This window comes from Molothrus ater, chromosome 11, assembly GCF_012460135.2.
Source record: "Molothrus ater isolate BHLD 08-10-18 breed brown headed cowbird chromosome 11, BPBGC_Mater_1.1, whole genome shotgun sequence".
NCBI classification, from domain to species: domain Eukaryota; kingdom Metazoa; phylum Chordata; class Aves; order Passeriformes; family Icteridae; genus Molothrus; species Molothrus ater.
In genome coordinates, this window is record NC_050488.2 from 20020844 (window position 1) to 20042666 (window position 21823).

General features: G+C 49.3%; 1 protein-coding gene across 1 annotated transcript; it reads left to right on the top strand.

Annotated features, from left to right (window-relative positions):
- Window positions 1-2249: 2249 nt before the first annotated feature.
- Window positions 2250-19909, top strand: LOC118691579 (ADP-ribosylation factor-like protein 8B). Its single transcript, XM_036390844.2, has 7 exons — window positions 2250-2477; window positions 11553-11633; window positions 12212-12285; window positions 12708-12801; window positions 13406-13473; window positions 13704-13774; window positions 15152-19909. The coding sequence occupies exons 1-7, from the start codon at window positions 2355-2357 to the stop codon at window positions 15199-15201; spliced, it is 561 nt and encodes a 186-aa protein (XP_036246737.1). The 5' UTR covers window positions 2250-2354; the 3' UTR covers window positions 15202-19909.
- Window positions 19910-21823: the final 1914 nt, after the last annotated feature.

Below are 21823 nucleotides of genomic sequence, written 5' to 3' on the forward strand. Positions count from 1 at the left end.
ATTTTATATTATAACGTTTTATAACCCAGCGGATCCCTGAGAGAAAATCAGCACCCAAAGGAGCAGAGGGCACTACCAGGGCATGTGTTTGCCTCCTGAGAGCATGGACTGACTGTGAGGGAGCAGGAGAGCAGAAGCTCAGAGCAATATTGTCACTGTGTTTTGGCTGCAGCTCCTCGCTGGGCAGCAGGGGAGGTGCCACACAGCAGGATCTGTAACTCATCAAATCAATTAGCTCCTTTGTCTGTGGGAGGAGGCGTCAGCCAGAGACAAATTAAAGGAACGGGCAGTGAGATATTCTGCTCTGAGAGGAGCTGTCCTATTTTCTCATACTAATGACAGGCTCCGAAATCTGTGCACAACTTAGCTCGTTATTAGAACTAATTGGTGGCAGGCATTCCATCCTCTCTGATAGGGCTAACCATGGGGATGAAATTTTCTGAGTTAATGAACCAGAGAATGCATTAAGAACTTTCAGAGTGCAGTTCATATCTCAGCTTAATTGGAAGGAGTATGTTAGTTGGCTTTTTTTTATGGATACAAAGGAAAGCCGTGTTTTGGGGTGGAAAAGCACAGGCACAAATGCCTCCCCTGCCGCTGGGGAGCTGGGAATTCCTCATTTCAGTGTGGCAGAGCTCTGACATTTGAGGCAGTGCCTTCCCCAGCCCCGTGAGCCCGAGGAGGGATGGAAATGGGATTTAATCTCTGCGTGCAGCACTCGCTGCTCCTCCTGTGCAAGGCCCTGTGAGCAGACACCAGTTAGTACCATCCTGTAGGTTCCTTGTGATTTTTTTTCTGCTACCTCTCCATTTGTTTCTGCCTGGCCTCACAGTGCACAAGCCACTGTGTAACTCCCCAGGGAGCTGGAGCCACAACATTTGTGAATTTGGGCTTACTTTGACTGCGAATTGAAATAACCCCAGTTACAGTGACAAGAACCCTGGTGAATCACCCAAAAAGTCCATGCAATGCATGCTACTCCTTCAACTCCACTCGGAAGTGCTTCCTGGCTGGAAACTAAAGTGACCTCAACTAAGTTATAAATGCACCTAATGGAGTGGTTTGGTCAGTGTTACCTATTTATCTACTACTTATAGTTTATTTGGCTCAAGCAGAAAATCAGTTTAACAAAGTCCATGCAAAAAACTTCTGGAGAACATGTGGTTTATGTGAGGTTAACAGGGAATAATGAGGTGAAGTGGCTTGTCCCTTTGGTTTTGGAAGTTCTGTGGGCACAAAAAGGTTTTGTATTTCACTTGGTTAAAACATACTTGGGCTAACTGGGAATATTGCAGTTGAAGATTTTTTAATCCTAATTCCTCTGCAAACTGGGATTGGATTTGTGGGTGGCCATGAGGGGCCCTCACAGCACCGCAGGGATGGCACATGAGGGTGAGGGTTGACACAGGACAAGAGGACACAGACAGAATCTGTGCCAGGGGACGCTCAGGTTAGACATCAAGAGGAATTTCTTCATGGAAAGGGTGGTCAGGTGTTGGAAGGGGCTGCCCAGGGTGGTGGTGGAGTCCTCATCCCTGGATGTGTCCGAGGAATGAGTGGATGTGGTGACAAGGTGGTGTTGGACTTGATGACTGTGGGGGTCTTCCCCAACCTAATGGAGCCTTTGATGGAGAGGGCAGAGCCTGCTCCATGGTGGGGTCAGGGGTGTCACCACTGCCTGCCCCACTCCATGGCGGGCTTGGGGTGACACAGGCCTCCTCACCACACCCACCATGGCGGCTCAGGTGTGTCACACCCTCCTCACCACACCCAACATGGCAGCTCAGGTGTGTCACACCCTCCTCACCACACCTGACATGGCTGCTCAGGTGTGACACACTTCTCTTCACCACACCCAACATGGCGGCTCAGGTGTGACACACCCTCCTCACCACACCCACCATGGCGGCTCAGGTGTGACACACCCTCCTCACCACACCCACCATGGCGGCTCAGGTGTGTCACACCTCTCTTCACCACACCCAATATGGCGGCTCAGGTGTGACACACCCTCCTCACCACACCCAATATGGCGGCCCCGTCCCGCCCCGCCCTCTCCCGCCTCGGGTCCTCCGGCCGCCAGGGGGCGCTGCGGGGCGGGGCGGGGCCGGCGGGGCCGGGTGACCGCGGCGTCACGTGAGGGCGGCGGGGGGAGCCGGGCCCGGACGAGCGCGGCTGTCCCGGAGCGGCCGAGAGCAGCGCCCGGCACGGCCCAGCGCGGCTCGGCACGGCACAGCCCAGCCCGCAGCGTCCCGGCCCGCAGCGTCCCGGCCCGCCGGAGCCATCGCCCGGCCCGACCCGCAGCGTCCCCGGCCCGGCCCGCAGCGCCCCCGGCCCGCCCGCCCGCCGCCACGATGCTGGCGCTGCTGTCCCGGCTGCTCGACTGGTTCCGCTCGCTCTTCTGGAAGGAGGAGATGGAGCTGACCCTGGTGGGGCTGCAGTACTCGGGCAAGACCACCTTCGTCAACGTCATCGCGGTGAGCGGGGCGGGCGGGGGCCGGGCCGGGCCGGGCCGCGGGGATGGAGCCGGGCCGGGCCGGGCCGCGGGGATGGAGCCGGGCCGGGCCGCGGGGAGCAGCGTGTGAGCCCTCGCTGGGGGGGATGGCTGAGCCTCGGGGGCTGCCGGGCCTCCGTAAACCCTTGGGGACCCGCGGGGCCACCGATCCCGCAGCAGGCTCGGCCCGCAGCTGGCTCGGAAGGCGCCTTTCAGTCAGGGTGTCGGTGTGGCGGGGCTCTGTTAGCAGATGTGGAGATAACATTGTGTGTCTTCAGCTGCCGCCTCCCTTTGACTGCTTTTCGGTAGTCCTAAATCATTTAAGTGTTAGCACCTACTCACGGTTCTCCTCTCAAATATTTGCTTATCGATTGTTGGAACCCATATCAAATAATCTCATTTCTCCTAAGGTGTAACTTAGCTAAGAAGTACAGCTCACAAGCCCGTCAGCAGCCCATCAGCACTGGGGCCTGCTGATCTGGTGATGTGCCTGGAGCAGGTAAAGGAAGGGTGTGGGAATACTCCTACACGAAGCTTTTCCATTGTTGAGCGAGATAAAGAGTGGCTTTGCCTAAATGGCGTGTTCAGCTTCATCAGTGCCCTGCTCTGCTGATTTCTGGGATGAAAAACATTCCAGGAGACAAGCTGGACTTTGGCAGCTCCTAAAATCGACAGCTAGGGTGTCTTTTGGTTTTTTAGGGAGTGTGAGTGACCTGAGTGCAGTGCACCTAGAATGAGAAAGCTGATGTCTCCAGCTTTAAAGTGAGCACACCTTCAGCTTGTCTCTTGGTTTTTGAGGCTGTGTCCTTAGCACCATGGAATACTTGTAAGAACGTATTTATTTAAGTGCTAGTTGAATGAGTTAGTGGCTGGGAAAAGGACTTTCCTTCTCTTGCAGTTATGCATCATCCTTGCACACTGACAAACATCCTGGCAAACCATAACCAAGCCCTCGTGTAGCTCAGGTGTGAGCACTCAGCGGGCTCCTGATGATCATGGAAAATGGGTTACTTCATGAAAGGTAACTTCTCTGACTAGTTGTCAGCTAAAAGTTGCTGGAGTAACCCAGGAATGCCAGGAGCCTTTTCTTTCACACTTTGCCAATACATCTGGGCTTGGATTTGTAGAAATTGAGCTCTGAGAGGGTTGTACAGCCTCAGTCTGTGGCTGCTGAGCTGGTACTACTTGGAGTGTTTCTGCAGCTGGGGGCTCTGGGGAGGCTTTTCATCCTCTGGAGTCCTCCTGGTGATGGCACTTGACAAAAAAATGCTTTGCTTCTGTATAGTAGCAGCAGCACGAGTTTGGGGAGTAACCTGTGAAACTCAGTGCAGGTGTGTGCAGCAGTCAGAGCTGCAGTAGCTGCACATCAGTTGAGTCCATCTAAGTTGTCTCCAGTGGGAGAAGTTTCCCTAAGTAAAGCTGGAGTCTGTTTCCAACCTCCTGTGCGGGGGTTGAATCTTGCAAGGTTTCAACCACATGTTAGGATCACACCCAGGCATTTATCTGAGTGAGTGCCATTCAGGGAGCCTTGCAAAACCCCGGGCAAGGAGGAAGCTGCTGGGCGTGCTGACACAGCCTCCTTAGCTGGTTTAGTTTGGAAGCATCAGGTCACATTTATGAAGTTTTTAATTAGGAAATTTGGTGAGTCTTTACACAAAAAAGCAGAGGGAAAGGATTTGCCCAGGTCTGTATTATTGGTTTAAACAAAATAATGGCATAAGTTTCAGTTTCCAGTGCAAAATCACTTTTTAGAACAGTGCAGTTGCAGAGCTGTTTTCTTATTTGCTTCCTTGACTGACTTCAGTTCAGAGTCTGCATCTGGGGATGAGTGCAGAAAAAGAACAACTGCTCTCTGCAGGCCAGTTAATGGTTTGGGTGGATGAGGCTGTTGGGATTCCTCAAAACTGAAATGAAAGGAATGACACAGCAAGATGTCCTGTAGGACAGCTCTAAAGGCTGGAGTGCACACCAGGAGCTTGGTGTGGCTCAGAAGGTTGTGTGCTGCCCAACAAAGGGCTGCTGCCAGTCTGACAACAGCGAGTTTAATCTAATATAAATGTCTAATGTAATCTCTGCCCATCCAAGCAGGAACTAGAGGGAAAACTCAACCAGTTACACAGGGAAGCTGGTACAAGGCCTGACTGCTGCTGAAGTGGACAGGCCAGGAGAGGCAGACAGTCCAGGTCTAGAATAATCCTTTTCTAGATTGGTGGTGGGTTTTGATCACATTTATTCCTCCAGTGTAAACTAACACTTGATTTGTTATCAGGCTAAACAAAGGCCTGGAGAGAGGACAAGAGGGAATGGATTTGAACTGAGAGATGGAGAGGTTAGATTAGATATTAGGGATAAATCCTTCCCTGTCAGGGTGGGCAGGCCCTGGCACAGGTGTCCAGAGCAGCTGTGGCTGCCCCTGCATCCCTGGAAGCATCCAAGGGCGGCTTGGAGCAGCCTGGGATAGTGGAAAGTGTTCCTGCTATGGCAGGGGTGGCATTGGATGGGCTTGAATGTCCCTTCTAACCCCAACCAACCCTCCTGCGTTCAGTTTGATGAGGAGGTTTAAAACCCAATGTTAGCAGTGAAATCTCGTTAGAGCTGGATTCAGCTAATGCAGCTTCTGCTTTTCTAAGGCTCTGCATTAGTCACTGTCTCTAATTAGATATTAAGCATAAGTTTTCCATGTGTGTGAGTAAACTTGCTCACAAGGGAGGATATCATTTCTTCCTGGTCCTAATTTCAATAATGTGGATGGCCTGTGGCCCTTCTTCAGAGAAACTGCACGTCATCCCGGGATCGCATGTGGAATTGTCGGCTCCCAAGCCGAGCCCTGGAAATGCCCATTATTTACAGCCTCTGCAGGATCTGGTGGTGTTTGCAGCTCCTGGCCATTCCCTCCTTCCCTCAGCCTGGCAGCTGGAGCTGAGAGCCACGGCTGTGCTGCTGAGGGGAGCACAAGGGGCTGCTGGGGCCGTGTGAGGCCACTGAAACACGACTCAAGTAAGTTGAGCCTGCCCACAGCCCTGCAGGCCTGCAGCCGGGGGACAACGGGGCACCCCTGCAGCCGGGGGACAACGGGGCACCCCTGCAGCTGGGGGACAACGGGGCACCCCTGCAGCTGGGGGACAACGGGGCACCCCTGCAGCCGGGGCACAACGGGGCACCCCTGCAGCTGGGACAATGGGGCACCCCTGCAGCCAGGGGACAATGGGGCACCCACCCCTGCAGCCGGGGGACAGCGGGGCACCCACCCCTGCAGCCGGGGGACAACGGGGCACCCCTGCAGCTGGGGACAACGGGGCACCCCTGCAGCTGGGGGACAACGGGGCACCCACCCCTGCAGCCGGGGACAATGGGGCACCCCTGCAGCTGGGGACAACGGGACACCCACCCCTGCAGCCGGGGACAACGGGGCACCCCTGCAGCCGGGGAACAACGGGGCACCCACCCCTGCAGCTGGGGGACAGCGGGGCACCCCTGCAGCCGGGGAACAACGGGGCACCCACCCCTGCAGCCGGGGGACAGCGGGGCACCCACCCCTGCAGCCGGGAACAACGGGGCACCCACCCCTGCAGCTGGGGACAACGGGGCACCCACCCCTGCAGCCGGGGGACAGCGGGGCACCCACCCCTGCAGCCGGGGGACAATGGGGCACCCCTGCAGCCAGGGGACAACGGGGCACCCCTGCAGCTGGGGGACAATGGGGCACCCCTGCAGCTGGGGACAACGGGGCACCCCTGCAGCCTATTGCATGGAAGAGTGGCATGCACTGGTGTTTCTGTAGAAGTATTTCCCGACGCCTGGTAGGCTGATCCTTGCTCCAGGTGTTTGGCACTGAAGCTCATTAGCCTGATAGTCAGTGAGCAGAGATCTGGAGGAGTGGGAGAAGTTGGACTTTTCTGATACAGTTATCAGGCTCAAAGAGCTAAACTCAACCTGTTTGTGGTGACAGGGTAAATAAGGTCCCTCTTTAGGATTTGTGTCAGAGCCTGAATTAGTGTGGTTGGTTTTTTAACTTTGGAATATCTGGCAAGTGTTGGAATGAGACTGTGGTTTCTAGAGAGAGGCAATTCCTGAAGTGCCTCTCAAGGAAAGATTCGTTTGGCCAGCTGGGAGCCTGCAACTTCCTTCTGTTCTCATGACTGTTAGAAGTAACTTTGACTTGAAGTCACACCAGAGAAGTGCAGAAAAATATTGCTCCAAAGAGCTCCTCTGCTGTTTTAATGCCTTTTGAACCACCCAGGTAGGCCATAAATCCCGTGTGTTGTCACTTCATACACACCATGGCTAAGGGAGAAGGCTGATAATATTTGAAGTGTTTCTTAATGGCAGAAGTCTCTTGAAATGCATTGCATCACTTCATTAGCTAATAAAGCTCCTAGGAGGTGACTCAGACCCTTTCTTTGAGGTCCTGCTGGCTGTACCCTAGATGGGCTAAAACAGGTGACTGAAATCAGAATCTCCTTTTTCCATCTTGGTACTGAGTTCCTGTAGAGCACTTTGTAAGCAATGGCAGAGCTTTAAGTGGTAACATCTGGATAAGGACATTTTTCTTGACTATCAGAAACATGAAATGTCCTGAGCTCTTACTTGACTGCCTTCTAGACAGACATATGCCTTCTTTATGGTAGGTATTTGCTAAGCAGTCCATGTCCTGTTAAATATTCAATTAAACTCAGGGCCGGGGAAATAAAAATGCCTTTTCTTGTCATATACCACTGTTTCGGTTTTGGAATCATTCCTGGAAGTGCTGTTGGGAAGCCTTTCAGGGATTGAAGTTTCTAGCCTGGAGTTCAGGCTTCTGATCATGATCACAAGTGGCTGGAAAGCTGAAGCATTTCCTAAAGAAGGAAGCTGGACTGTAGAAAGTTGATTTGTCCATTTATGAGGCACTGCTTGGTTGAGGCTATGAGTGTTGCAGAGGAGGCTTAGTGTAGGGGTAGCTTGATATAATGCTAAAATTGCACTGCTTTTTAAATAATTTTTTTAAGAAGACATTTTGGAGACATGCAGCATTTTTTCTTAGTGCGAAAAGAAAGAAATTTTTAGGAATGAGCAGCAGGGTTTAGTGTAATATTCTGGTTCAGGTGGATTGGGAGTGTCCTGGCTGGATTCCATACTCCAGTGGTGTTGTCTCCTACTTGGTAAAGCTTCTTTGTGATCTCATCTAGCTGGATGTAAAGTATTATGATTAAAGATAAAACAATCTTTCCTGTGTGATAGCAAAGTTCCTATGAAGAAATTGGTCCCATAATTCACAGTAGTGAATCATGTCAGCTTTATGAGATGCAAACTAAAGGCTGCCCTGACCTTCTCTGATGATACAAACAATGTCCTTGTGCAGGCTGTGGAATCAGAATCAAGCTGCTTAGGGGGCTGACAGCCCCCAGAGCTGTCCAAGGCCAGGCTGGACAGGGCTTGGAGCAATCTGGGGTAGTGGAAGGTGCCCCTGCCCATGGCAGGGGGTGGAACTGGATGGGCTTTGAGGTTCCTCCCAAGTGAAACCACTCTATTATTCCATAACTGCCTGGAATTTGAGTTTCTGGCTGTAGCTTATGGTTTTGGAGAGGCAGATGAAGAAACCCAAATGTGTTTTGTTTGGTTTATGGTTTGACTCAAGACAACTGGAAATGGTAGGTTTAATAAGGTTGTTGTAATATTAATTAAATTATAAAAGAGACTAAACTTGCATCCTTTATACACTTCTGGAATGTCAGGGGATGACAAGTTGTCACTTGTCCAAAGTTTTCCTCTGGGAAATGAGCTGTACCTGTAGCTGGCTTGTTCAGAAATGCTGCAGTCTGTGATTTAGTGCTGCCACGGATACAAGGTGAGCTGAACCCAAACTGATGCATGGAATAAAGTCCCTTAGTTCAGTCTGGATGCACTTTTGCTGCTCTGAATAATAAGTACTCGTCCGGGCAAGTGGGTTCACGCTGCACTAAAATCTCATGTTTGGGTTCTCCAGGAGCTTTGAGGGGAGCATCTCTCCAACCAGGAGGCTGAAGGATTAGTTCTGGGGGCTCTTTGTGCGTGTGGCCTCTGAAATCGGCTCTGTTTAGTCTCCCTGGCCCTTATCTCCCACAGGCTTGGAATTAACTTTGTTTGGTGACCTTCGGTTTGTGCTGGTGCTGCGTGGTCTGTGAGACCTCGGGGCTGAGGCTTCCAGCAGAATCCCTGCTGGGACAGCTCCTGCCCTTCCAGGAGCCTGCAGGGAGCTCAGGGTCTGCCTGCTGGGGTGGGCTCCAGGGCTGAAATCAAGGCTGCTGTCCTTGAGGAGTGTTGGAGCAGCACTGCTGTGTGTGACAACAGCCAAAGGCTTTCCCATCGGGAATTGAAAATATTGCTGTGCATATCAAACTTGTTTTAAAGCTGGTGCTTTAGAAGGAGAAAGCATCTTCTTGTGAGCACACAGGCATAGCACCGAGTACTTTGCTCTGGGAGGAGAGGCTGATTCAAACCAAGTGACTGCTAGTAAAAGTATGTTCCTTTTGTGCTGCTCTTCGAGTGGTTTTTGCATATGAATGCTCTGAGTTGAAGCTGAATTCCTGGCTTTTTTCCTCTGAGGAGGTAGTAAACAAAAGCCCTCTAAATTCTGAGTGTAGAGAACAGTTTCTGGGCCAAGGCAGTTGAATGTGGTAGCAGAATCCATCAAAGGAGATCACTGTCTGCTGCTAAAATCCTTTACAATAGTTTTAACCAATTTTTGACCTGTCTTAGAAGAGAAGGGGACTTCCAATAGCTTTCTTTGGATCCAGTGAGCAGAGGAACACCCACACTCATGTCAGGGGAACGTCTTTCAAATGAAGACCTGAGCTGACCCATGTGTTCATCAGCTCTGGATCATCCCTCTGCAAAGCAGAGAACAGCTGAAACTCAACTGAGCGACTGCAGGTTTAAGGGTTTGAGGTTTTAAGCAAGTCAAAACAAGTTAGGGGATGTGCAGCGTGGGTAGTGAGCACTTGGGAAGGAATCAGATGCAGCAGCTTTCCTGAAGATTCCGTAAAAGTTTCCCTGTGGTGGGTCACAGTAATTTCAACATTACATTAAAGATGTGGCAAATGAAGTGCTGCTCCAATCTGCAGGAATCTGGGTCCTGAAAGAGCAGTGGGAGAACATGAAATGGGTACTGCAATTAGTGGGATGACTGGCACAGGGAGTGCTGCAAGGGAGGGCTGTAAACCCTCACAGGGATGGGCAGGGAGGGTTTGGGCAGCCTAGAGCTTGATGAGGATCACGATAAGGTGGTTTATGGGTGGGAATCAGGCCAACAAGGCAGATATCCCGGTGGATATCTGCCAGATATCTTCTAGACCACCCAGCCCAGGATGAAGAGGCACCAAAATCCTCCTTAAGCTGCCTGGAGAAGTCTCAGTGTGGCTAGGCCTTGTTCTCATAGGGCACCTCAGCTTCCCACATGTCTGCTGGAAATAAACCCAGCAGGGAGGTGATGAGTCCAGGAGGTTCCTGGAATGTGTTCCTATTGATAAGAACAGCTCTCGAGAGAAGGATCTGGAAGGATCTGAGTGGGAATAGTTGGCAGCATCTGGGGTAAGGCTCAGCAGCACAGAGATGGAGGCTCAGGGAGTGCTTGGGAGACGCTGGGATAGGAGCTGTGGGTGTGGGGTGTGACTGTGGAGGTAGGAATGTGGAGGCAGGAATGCTGTGGTGCTTGAGCAACTGGCAAGTGACCCTTCAGAGGCAAGATGGGTTTGAGGAGCTGAACTGAGCTGCCCCAGGCGTGGCAGCACAGCTGACCATGGGCTCTGAGCTGTGCTGGTCACTCTGGGCAGCTCAGGCCCTGGCATTTCAGGCAGGAATGGGCATTTCCTGGACTGGCATTCCCATTGGGCACCCACGCTGCCAGAAGGGGTAGAGTGGCTTCTGAAGCAGTGCTGCAGGGTCTGACCCAGGCTCCTCGTGCAGCCCTGCTCCTGCTGCCCACACTGTTCCTGATACAAGCCAGGAGCTGCTGCCCTTCGTGGCCAGCTCAGGCTTATGCTCAGGCTCAGCTGCTCCGTGCAGCTTGAGGGCAGTCAGGCCCTAACTCTGGGTGGTGTGCCTGCTTCAGAGATCCCAAAAGGCTTTGAACCCCAGGGAACTTCTCTGGCCAGTGGCAGGGGCGAGATGCAGACTTTGCTGCTGTGATACCAAACCCTAATTGAACAACTGAATGCTTTGGGATCAACCCTAATTTTTCCAAATGTGCTTGACTGTCTGGTTCTATTACACATAATGGATGTAGTGAGCTTCATAATGGCCACTGTGGCTGATTCACCTTCTGCCAAACAGCCAAGGGAGAAATCTGTAGTAGCGTTAGAAACTCTTGTTATGGCTGCAGGAGATAGCTGGGAACTTGGCTCTCAAGCTGCTGCAGATGGAAGTGTTACAGACAGTCAAACATCTGCCACTGGAGAAGCTCTCCAGTGCAGTGCTGTTTGCAGCAGTTCTGTCCCAGCTGGGAGGGATGTTGGAAACAAGCTCAGATCCTCTGGAGCTGCATTTGCCACTGCTGCACATGTTGGACACTGGCCTGGCAGGAAGCTGACCCAGCCCGTCCTTCCACTTTGCAGCCTTTCACACTCCTCAGGGAGTCACCCCATACCTGTGGGTTGGAGGCTTCCTCCACAGGAGTGATTTATTGCTGCAAAGGCTGGCCAGAGAGCAGCTTGCATCAGAGGGAGCCCTTCTGGAAATTTCTAGCTCCCAGGTAAGTGGGAGATCCTGACGGGCAGGCCTTGGCTCCAGCAGAAGGAGGTGAATGGCTCCTTCTCCCCTTGCCCTGGCTGTCCATCTTTTAAGCTGTGCAAAGCTCTTTCCCAGGTGACTTTGCTCCCCTGGCTGCCTCAAGGCTTGAGAAACGATTTCAGTGCTTGTAAGAAACGAGTTGTCTGACTTCACACAAGCTCCAGTACACATGGATTTAACATCCGCGACTTCTTGGCCGTAAAACCTTCAGTTGGAAGGTGAATGGTTAGAAAAAGCTTGTGATATTTTACTATGTAACCAGTTGTGTCAGATAAGCACTAAATTTAACTTTCCCTTTTTTTCCTTTTTCCAGTCAGGTCAATTCAGTGAAGATATGATTCCTACTGTGGGCTTCAACATGAGGAAAGTTACAAAGGGTAATGTTACAATAAAGGTATGTTGCCATTGTTGACTGTTTCCTTTAGGTTCTGGTTTGAAATTTACGTGTTTGCTCTGTTTTGCTTCCAGCCTTGAGACAAATATAGAACACTGAAGAGGCTCAGCTAAATCTGTCGAGTAGCTTAAGAAGACATTTATGTTTATTTATGGAGTTTCTGAAATGAGAATCTGTGTGTGATTCCCAGGTTCATGGACTAGTTAAAGCACTGTTGTGATAATGCTGTCTGGCTTAGATCTGAGTGTTTGAGGCCCAGAGATGCTGCTTTCCTGCTCATCAGTTTGCTTAGGGAAGGGTTTTTAAGTGAATACATTGTGTTTTCTTGTGTAGCTCAGTATGTAACCTTCATACACAGGATGTTCTTACATCTGGTGCAAGGTGCTCCGGTTTGCACCTCCTGCTGCTGGGCCCTAAGCTCTGAGCGGCTGTGCAAGGGATTATTCCTGTTTAAACATGGGAGGGGTCAAGCAGCTGCCTAAGGAGAAAGGAAAAACTGTAGTGATTTCTTGTCTTGTCTTTGCTTGACATGTTTAAACACAGTGCATGGCTAATTGTCTTTCTCCCCTTGCCTTAAGATTTGGGATATAGGAGGGCAGCCCCGATTCCGGAGCATGTGGGAGCGATATTGCAGAGGAGTTAATGCTATTGTGTAAGTGTCCTTCCTTCAACTCTGCTTCCTTCACACGGCCTTCTCTTCTCTGGGAGCCTCCCTAACACTGCATGCCTCACTCTGTAGTTCTCCTTGTGGTTCTGAACCTGCACTGCAACCACACTGACCTTGTTCACCCTTCAGTTCAGGGCTCAGGATGGGTTATTTTATCAGTGTCTGATCTGGAGTACTAACTCCTCCCTGTCTGAACTGGGTGGCAGTGCTAACTCAAAGCATCTTCCTTCTGCTCTGGTCTTAGAGAACTTTTTTTAAAGAACTAAATTCTTTGCTCAGAAGTCCTGGCTTTTTTGAAAGCCTTGTTGAATGTGCCCAAACCTGGCAGTGTAAAGGGAAAAAAAAAAAAGAGTGATGTTTCTGTAGGAGCTCAGTGTCACTGACCTAACCTGAAATTCTCTTTAAAGCTACATGGTAGATGCTGCAGATCGTGACAAAATAGAAGCCTCTCGGAATGAGCTGCACAATCTTCTAGATAAGCCCCAGTTACAAGGAATCCCTGTAAGTAACATCACCTTAAACACCATTAAATGTCTCTGAGGAATGTGCATCACTTGAGCAACTCTGAAATCTGCCTTGAACTCTGAATTATAAGGCCCAACTTTACTGGTCAGTATAAGCATGGCCAGTGCCTGCCCCTAGTGCCTTAAACCAAGTTTTGACCTTCAGTGGTCTTATTTCACTCAGTGCTCACAAAACATAATAAATACAATTGAAGCAGTAGTTTAGAGGATTCCACAGTATGAGTTTGTGCCATTGACTAAAGGTTAACCACAGTGTAGTACAGAAGTGTAGAGTAAGTTTGGGGAATCTCAATGAGTATGCTGCAAATATTCTCAGATTTATCAGCTGATGTATTCTCTTGCTTGCTCTTTGCACAGAACAGTTGATTTGTACCCCCTCTTTCCCTGTGACTATGTCACTCTTCTTTCTTGATCTGGTTTAACTGTGATATCTCATTCCATTACATGTAATAGGCAGATGCAGACTGCTCATGAGACTCCCCTAAAGTTTGTTGGTTTTCTGGTTTTGGTTGGGGTTTTTGTCTGTTTGTTTGGGTTTTTTTTTAAGCAAAGCCACAACCATTTCCTTCTCTGGATTTCAGGTTCTAGTACTTGGAAATAAGAGAGACCTTCCTAATGCTTTGGATGAGAAACAGCTAATTGAAAAGATGTAAGTCTAACCCTTGCTAAGAAACATTTCTCTTACTCAATAAATTCATGTACATAGGGCTGTTATTAGATCAGGAAGCTCACATTTATGAGTGGAAAACCCAACAACAGCAGGTAACTGAATACTGTACAGAACAAGTTGTGTGGGGAAGGGGAGGAGCAGCAGCTCAGATTGTCAGTAAGATCCCTTGTGTCAGTGAAATGTGTGCTGACATGTTCTCTCTTTCCTAGGAATCTTGCTGCTATTCAGGACAGAGAAATCTGCTGCTACTCAATTTCTTGCAAAGAGAAAGATAATATAGGTAACTATTAACCCAAACCACTGAGAATTATGAAGTGCTGTCAGAGGATGGACTGGGGGGATTTAAAGTTCTTAAACACAAATTTCTTGTCTTCAGGAAACCAGGAACAAATCAAAGACCAGTGTGTGAGTGCATGGATTAAATTCAGTATAACTCCTGATGGCAGTGAGGAGGCCTGACTGGTGTTAAAGTTTTAGGGGTTGTAGTTACCAAAAATGCCAGTCCCTGTGAAATCTGCTCCTTTCTTCAGTCAGTGTGCAGGAAAGAGCTGACTAGTCCATTGGCTTGGCCTGAATGATTTTTTACTTCTGTCAGGTGCTCTCACCTCTGCCTCACTTGGTCAGGATGCCAAGTACTTGCAGCAAGTTTTGTCTCAAGTTTATTTCCCAAGATTATTTCCCTTGAAATAATCACCTTCCCTTGCTGTGTTATCAGAGCAGTTTGTGTTGTGGCATCTGCCAGTCCCCTGCAGCCAGAGAGTGCCTTTTTCTGGCACAGACATCATATGCTTCAGAACTACTGGAGTGCAAAGCAGAAGCCATGCCCTGTAATCTCTGGTATTTGCCATAAGCTTTGTGAGTAAACTGAGTAATCTCAGCTGAGTGAAAACAGAATTAACAACACTTTCCACCCTTTTCCTGATGCCTTCTATGGCTGCCATGGGATTAACCCTGGTGCATTGCCTGGGTAACAGGAGTTTGCTGATGAGGAAGCTTCAGCGTGATGCCCCCAGGAGAAGCTCTAAAGGATACCAGGATGGCTTTATAGGGGAAGAAGCTTCTTTCTAGGAAAATGGAATAGTCTGTGGAGCAGTTGTGGCTTCCAAGAAGCCTCTGTCACCTTAGCATCAGTTGAATGTTCAGACATGCTGGATGGAAGCAGAGACTCCCTTGTGTGGAGATCCACACAAGACTTTAAACAAGGGAAAGGCAGGGCCTTTGCCTTCCTTAGGAGAGCCTCTTCCAGGCAGGGAGGAGCACGATGCCTTGTACCACAGGGCTAAACCAGCTTGGTTCTCATCTGAGCAGGAGCTGCAGGCTGGCTGAATAGAGCAGTGCTGATCTAAAATTAATTATTGGAGCCACAGTGAAGTGTCCCATGAAGGAATATTTTATTCCTAGAAATGGACTGAACTGAGGAAGCAGGATGTGTGGGGCAGTGCCTGCCATTGTTACCTAAAGGATGCTGAACAGTTACAGGATCAAAGCATGGACAGCAAACATCCAGAAAATCATTGTGTTCATCTGCCCTGGGCCACCCTCTAGAGAAGGGCTGGGATATTCCTGTCCCATTTTTGGGACACTGGAATACCAAAGCCTTGCCACTTATACCAATACAGACACTTGAATGTGGAACTTCTCTTCTCTCTCCCTGTAGATATCACGCTTCAGTGGCTTATTCAGCATTCAAAATCTAGAAGAAGCTGAAGTCTTCCTGGAATCTCCAGTACCAGTTGGCCATAATCTCAATTGTCCACTTCCCTCCATAATGAGATACTACCCCAAAATCCTGTATCAAGAATCTGCCTTTTCACGGTTCATTTCTCATGTGCACTGCTGAAGACTTGTATTCCTATTCTGTCACAAAACAACTAGAGTTGTCATGATAAAGTCAGCACAAATATTTATTTTACAACCATCTGTGGTGGGAGGGTTGTGGGGGGGGCTTTTTAAAGAAATATCTCTACCATGTTAACTACGATGGTACACTCTGTTCTGGTTTTTCAGGGCCAGGTTTTTATATGATTTTCAGCAAGTGTTTTATTTCTAGTGTTTAGTGGCTTGAAGATGCTGATGCTTGACAGCATTAAGATTCTGTAAGATGCCACATACAGTAGTTAGAAAACATTTAAGCGTGAATTGTGGGATACTGATTGATCTCACAGATGCATGTGATGTGTGTATGTAAGCAGAGAAATGGAAACTTTGCAGAGGGGAGCACAAGGCATAGATCAGCATTGTTAATCTGCAGCTGAGATCCTGTCACTTGAAAAGGAAAACTCTCGTGATGAATTAGGAAAGTCATCTGTTTAAAATCATTCTGTTGCTTCTGTTTAACATTTATGTGGGGGATGGGAATGGACTGTTCTGTCAAACTTTCAAAAATTGGAGTATTCCAGCATGAAAACAAATCACTAGGAACATCAGGCTGTGTTCAAATACATTTTTCTATCTCCAGATACTCGTGGTCTCTCTCTGAAACCAGAACATGCATTCTGAGCAGCTGCATGACACCCAAATTACTGATGCTCTTGTATCGAGGCAGTTGTTGACCTTTAGCACAATCTGTGTGTAATTGTCAGTGTCTCTCCTGCTCCTGGAATGGCTGGGCACAGTTTCACCTGGTGCTATGGAATACCTGGGCTATTGTGACAACTCTAGACCCGCCTGCTTTCTCGATGTAACCACGTGCAAAGCCTGTCACATGCAATGAAATGTTTTGCTGTGTCAAAGCACAAGAGAGCCAATGAATTGATCCTGTCTCTTGACTAGCTCCTGCAGCTTAGGGAAGTGTGTATAAACTCAAGACTGTAACGTTTCTGTAGCTTTACTTTCTCAGTGACTTCAGCATATTTAAAGGGACAGCCTTGTTGAGACTGGTTTGTTCATCCAGCAGTGTCAGTGTAGCTCCTGGTGTGTGCAGATCCATGTGCAGCTGCTTGTGTTGCCTCACACTGTGTGTGACTCCTCACCTCACGTGGTTTGCATCCCTGGGAGCCCCGGGCTGGGAGCAGCCTTGTCCCCTCCGTTCTGAGAGCCAGTGTTAATGCAGCCTGCCACGGCCTTACTGTCCTGTCCCAGCTCTGGCACCGCTGCACAGACACTACACGCTGCCTGCCTTCAGTCTGAAGTTACATTTTACCTTTCTGGCCCCTTTCAGTTCTCTGAAGCATGGTTTCAATTAATCCATACTCTGGTGCTGTAGACGAGAGGGTGTATTAACTTGCTGCTGTAGTCCCGAGTTCAGCAGAACTGCTACAGTTACTTTTATTTAGCAAACTTGCTTGTGCCTATCATGAGGAAACTAAACTAGAATGTGTGAATCTTTGTGGGGGACCAGGTCACTGTTTAGTTAACTGGCCTATAGCTAAACTTGATGTGTTTGGTGTTTATCTACTTCACTGCTTTCAGCATTTATGGCATCCAAACACTACCAATTGTTAACCTGTGCATTACTCTCTGCATGTGAACAACTTATACAATTACTGAACTTTGTAAATACGTGATTTTTTTTTATTTAGGTGGATGCATATGTTGGTTTACTGCTCTTCAGCTTTATTCAATAAACTTATGTTTTGAGGGTTGTATTGACACTTAACTGCCTGACTTGAGTTGGTGTGGCTGAAATCATGGAAAAACACAATGGGATGTTTGTCTCCTCTGCCAAAGATTCCAGTGGGGGAAGAAAGGATTGGTAAATACCTGAGCTGATTTATATTCTGTGGTTCAACTATTCCAGTGAAATGCTCACAAAAATACCTTTGAGGCCTGGGGCTTGCTCACCTTACCTGAGCAAGCTCAGATAGTCAGTCTGAGCAGATTGCAGGGCTTTTTTATGTGTGTGAAAAGCACTGGTCAGCTGCAGGGTCTGAAGCAGGGGCAGCCTTCTGGAGCTCAGTTTTCAGGACAGAAAGAAATGCATGTGTCTGCAAGCTTGGTTCTTGTGTTGAGCCTAGAGTAAAACCTTTGTTTTTTACACAAGTGTCAGATCTTGCAGTGCCTGATCATTCACTGCCAATTTAAAGCAGAAGGATTCTTATCTCAGTGGAAAGTGAGGCTTTTGTTGACTGAGGTCTTGAACAAAATCTTTGCTGTGATTTTAATCTGAAGTTTCACTGACTGTTCTTCCCGAAGGTTTTTGTTGTATTAATTTCTCTTAGGACACTGATTAATTAATAGGAGTGTCTGTCAGCATCTTCCAATTAATGGTAAGAAATTGGATGTCTTATTTCAGGCTTGTCTCCATGTAAGCTTTCAGACTTCCTGAGCTGTGTCAGGTTAGTTTTTAGTCCTGAGTGCAGGTCTTAGAGCATCCTTCATGTGTAACTCAGCTGGTGGGAAGGACTAGTGACCTGTTAAAGATCCTGTGCATATGTCTGGGAGCTTCCTGCATGCAAAACAAGCTCCCTGCAGTTCATAATCAAAGTAAAAGGTCTCCAGACACAAATGTGAAAACAGTGTTAGTGCACTAAGCCTTGTCAGCCTGGCTGGTGTGATAGCAGCACCAGTCATTCAGTAAATCAGCTGTGGTATGAACTACCCCACAGCTCTTTGCTTGATGTGGTATCTCAGTACCACTTTCTGTTTCTAGGAGTAAATAGCAGGGAGAGACACAGGAACCCCCATATGTGTGTGCTCTGAAAGGTACATTTGCAATACTCCCCAAATGCCCCAGCTGGGTTTCACAGCTGTTGTGGCACTGCTGTGGCAGGAAGGAGCCCTCAGAGTGGCTGCACTTGTTCTGTTTCTGGCCTTGAGTAACTTGCCAGGTACCTTTTCTTTGAAAAGGGGGGGAATTGTTTCCTTCTCAACACCTTCTCAGCCTGGGACTGAAAACAGTACTCATCTGGCACTTTATGTCCAAGATGAAATCTTTTCTGGCCTGATAAAGGTGTGGAGCCCAGCACAGGCGTTGGCAGTGGTGTTTGCTGAACTTGGGTGCTGCAGCTGTGTTCTAGAAATGTAATCTTACCAGGATTACTTGTCTCAGGCTCTGTAGGGAGCATGGACCCTAAAAAGAGGCTGATTAAATTTCCCATTCTCTTCACAAAAGTTGCTTTTGAGGATGCATTTTAGTTTCATAAATTATTGCATTTGACATCAATTTAGTCATACTTATGTCACATACTCCTGAAACTCCCCTGATGCAGGCCTTGACTGTTGGCATGTTAAGAAAAGCAGCTCTTGTGAAAAGGCAGACACTGTGTGGTGGTGAATAGCTGGGAGCTGGACAGCAGTCCTGCCTCTGTGACCTGGTGGGGTGTGGGCACTCTGCTGTCCTGGGGTTTAATCAGCTCTCAGGGTTTAAATCAACCCTTGATGGTGGCTCTGTTCAGTGCAAGTGCTCCTGAAGCAGCAGAGATGAGATGAGCAGTGGTTGTGCTTGCCCCCACAGCTCTGCAGCAGAGTTTCCTTGGAGTGTCCCTGTCCTCCAGCTTCAGTGTGGGTGGTGGTTCCTTAGAGTGCAGTTACAGAGCAGGGGAGCTCCCATCACCCAGGGGCAGCTGCACAGAGCAGCTCCGTCCCACCACCTGGCAACAGGAAAGATGCACAAATGGGGAGCTGTTCCATCATCTGTGGAACCAAGAATCCAGTTCCTCAATGATTTATGTTTTCCCTTTGCGTCTTGATGGAAACAGGTTGGAAAGATTTTGGGTGCTGACATATCAAACTGCATAATCTCCACTTTCTGGTAGAAGTAAAGGCCAAAGAAAATGCCTTAAACAGTCTGTCTGTTGAATCTAGGAGTGCTGTGCAGGGATCTGTAATAACCTGAGGCATGGCTTAGCAGGATTATCAAGCTTTGAAGTCCCTGAGGTTTACCTTGTCGTTTGTGGCTGTGCAGTGGCACGTCCTGGTTTGCTTTGTGCAGGAACTGTGCTCCCCCCGCATGCCCACATGCTCCCCTGCCTTGCTCCTGCACTGACCTGACAGTGTGGATCCCCAAAAGGGCTGCAGAACAGGACATTGTGCTGTGTTTCTAAGGTGACATGGACAGTGAATCATGTTAAAGGAGAAATAATGTGAGTGAGTGCCTGAGCTTCAGGGCTTTAGTTCCCAAAATGTGAGTGCAGAACTTGTCTCACCAGAGCATGACCCTTGAGAGAGGGCTCTGCTGCTTGAGGGCTGCAGCTGCTGATGTTCAGCATGTCTTGGTGAAACAGGGGCTTTCTCCATGTGTCACTCCAATGGCAAACACAGAATGGCACTCACAGGGGCTTTTGCACATACTCTGTAAAAGGAGAAGTGAAATACTTGATGTTTTTATTTCCCTCCCAGTGGAAGGTGGGTAAGTAGACCTTTGTGCCAGGATTAGTGCCTTTTAATTATGACATGACAGGTTTTATTCTGTTAAAGGCAACATGTATCATTGTGATAATTTTGAAGTGCTTCAATAAAGTGTTGTTGAAAACCACTTTTTTGCATATTCATCTGTAGTAGGGTAGCTGATTTATTATTGTTAGAAATATCTAAGAACCCTCATTACCTAATTTAACTTTAACTACATAACTTCATTTGGAGAATGATTGTAAACCTTGTGCTCAGTGGGGGCAACTTTGAGAGGCCAGGCTGTGAAATTCCCATTCCTGATTGGTTTTTTTCTGGTACTGGAAGCATTGGTTGGTCTCATTTGTGTTTCCCTCTGAAAAGACCCATTGGGTTGAACCATATTATTCAACAAACAGAGCAAATTTGTCAGCAGAGGAAGTAAAAATTGTGGTGTGTGAAATTTAAAGCTGAACTTGGTTTTCTCAAGAGTCTCCAGAGTAAGTAAACTGTTAAGGTGCTTTTGTGTAATTGTGTTAATTTGGAGTGTGGATACTTCAGTCTTTGCAGCAAGAAGGAATTTTCCTCTTGTTAGAATCAATAATGAAGTCCCTTCTTGGTTTGGGTAACATTGAAAAGATCCATGAATTCTGCAGACTGAGGAAGTGAACTGAAAGATTGTCCAGGCTAGAGGATTTTACCCAAAGTCAGCATCCAGAAGTCTGGATGGACCACTGAGTTGTGACACTTGGTTTGGATTTATTCATTCTAGTGTTCCTGTTGCAATAATTGGAAAACAAAGACCTGACTTCTGAACTACTCTCCAATACAGGCTGAAGACAGATCATTATTGTCTGCTTGTCTGTCTGTGCATAATAGTCCTTTATTTTTTTTCTTGTGCAGGCATTTTTCATGTTCTGTTCCATTTCCTTGTAACAAACCCCAGGCACTTTGGTAAAAGGATGCAGCACCAGCGTGGAAGGACAGCTCAGCTCGGTGACAAGTGACCAGTTCACAGCCAGTGACTCGGATGCTGCTGAGGTTGCCGGGGTAGCTTGGAGCTGGGTTTCCTCCCCTGGCTGTGGTTTCTTTCTGTTCTTTTGCTTATCTTCAAGAGGTTTGGTTTTACCAGTACTGCCGGAGTGTGTTCACTCACATCCACATCCACACCTGGCATCTGTCAGCTCTTTTTCTGCAGCTCTGTCCCTGAGCCAGTGTCAGGGGCCACCAGTGCTGCGGTCACGCCTGGTGTGAGCTCTGCTCGCCGTGTATCGTCCAGTCACTGCTGGCACTGCGGGATGGAAATCCCTGTGTCCGTCTCCTCCAGGATCCTGGCCCGGGAGCGTGGCTTGGCTTCCTCCCACCGCAGTTCCCGGGAACGCGGCTCTTGCCCCTCCGGCTCCTTCCCTGCCGCGCTCTGTGCTTCAGGGCAGGCCCGAGGGGCTCCGAGCCGGCTGCAGGAGCCGCGGTCACGGAATGCCGGAATCACTGAGGCTGGCACAGCCCTCCCAGCCCAGGCAGTGCCAGCTGCGCCCATCCCCACCTTGTCCCAGCCCTGAGCTCTGAGTGCCACCTCCAGGAATTCCTGGGACACCTGCAGGGATGGGCACTGCAGAGCTCCTGGGCAGTGCCAATTCCTGAGCACCTTTCCGTGGAGAAATTCCTGCTGCTGCCCAGCCGCTGTCACCGACACCCGGGGCCTTTCCGGGAGCGCTGTGGCGCAGCAGTGCCCGCAGGGCAGGGCAGGGCCCGGCGCCGAGCAGGGCTCATGGCCCGGGCCTGTCCGGGGAGGCCGCGCCGCTGCCGGCCCCGCCCTGACCCTGCGCCGGCCGTGCCACGACAGCCCCGCACTGCCCCGCCCCTTTAACGCCGCCGGGCGGTGCCTTTGACTGACACACCGCGTGCCCAATGGTCGGAGGTCGGTTCCGCCTCCGCGCCAGCTCCACCAATAGCAGCGCAGAGTGGGCGGGCGTTGCGCCGCTCCCAACCCTTGTTTCCCTTCCGCTCTTAAAGGGGCCGCGGCGCGGCGCGGGCGGCGCCGCTGCGCTATGCGCGGGCGGCC

Coding starts and splice junctions, on each gene's coding strand:
- LOC118691579 (XM_036390844.2), top strand. CDS start 2,355: ATGCTGGCGCTGCTGTCCCGGCTGCTCGACTGGTTCCGCTCGCTCTTC. Junction 2,478..11,552: donor CCTTCGTCAACGTCATCGCG/GTGAGCGGGGCG, acceptor TCCTTTTTCCAG/TCAGGTCAATTCAGTGAAGA. Junction 12,802..13,405: donor CCCAGTTACAAGGAATCCCT/GTAAGTAACATC, acceptor TCTGGATTTCAG/GTTCTAGTACTTGGAAATAA.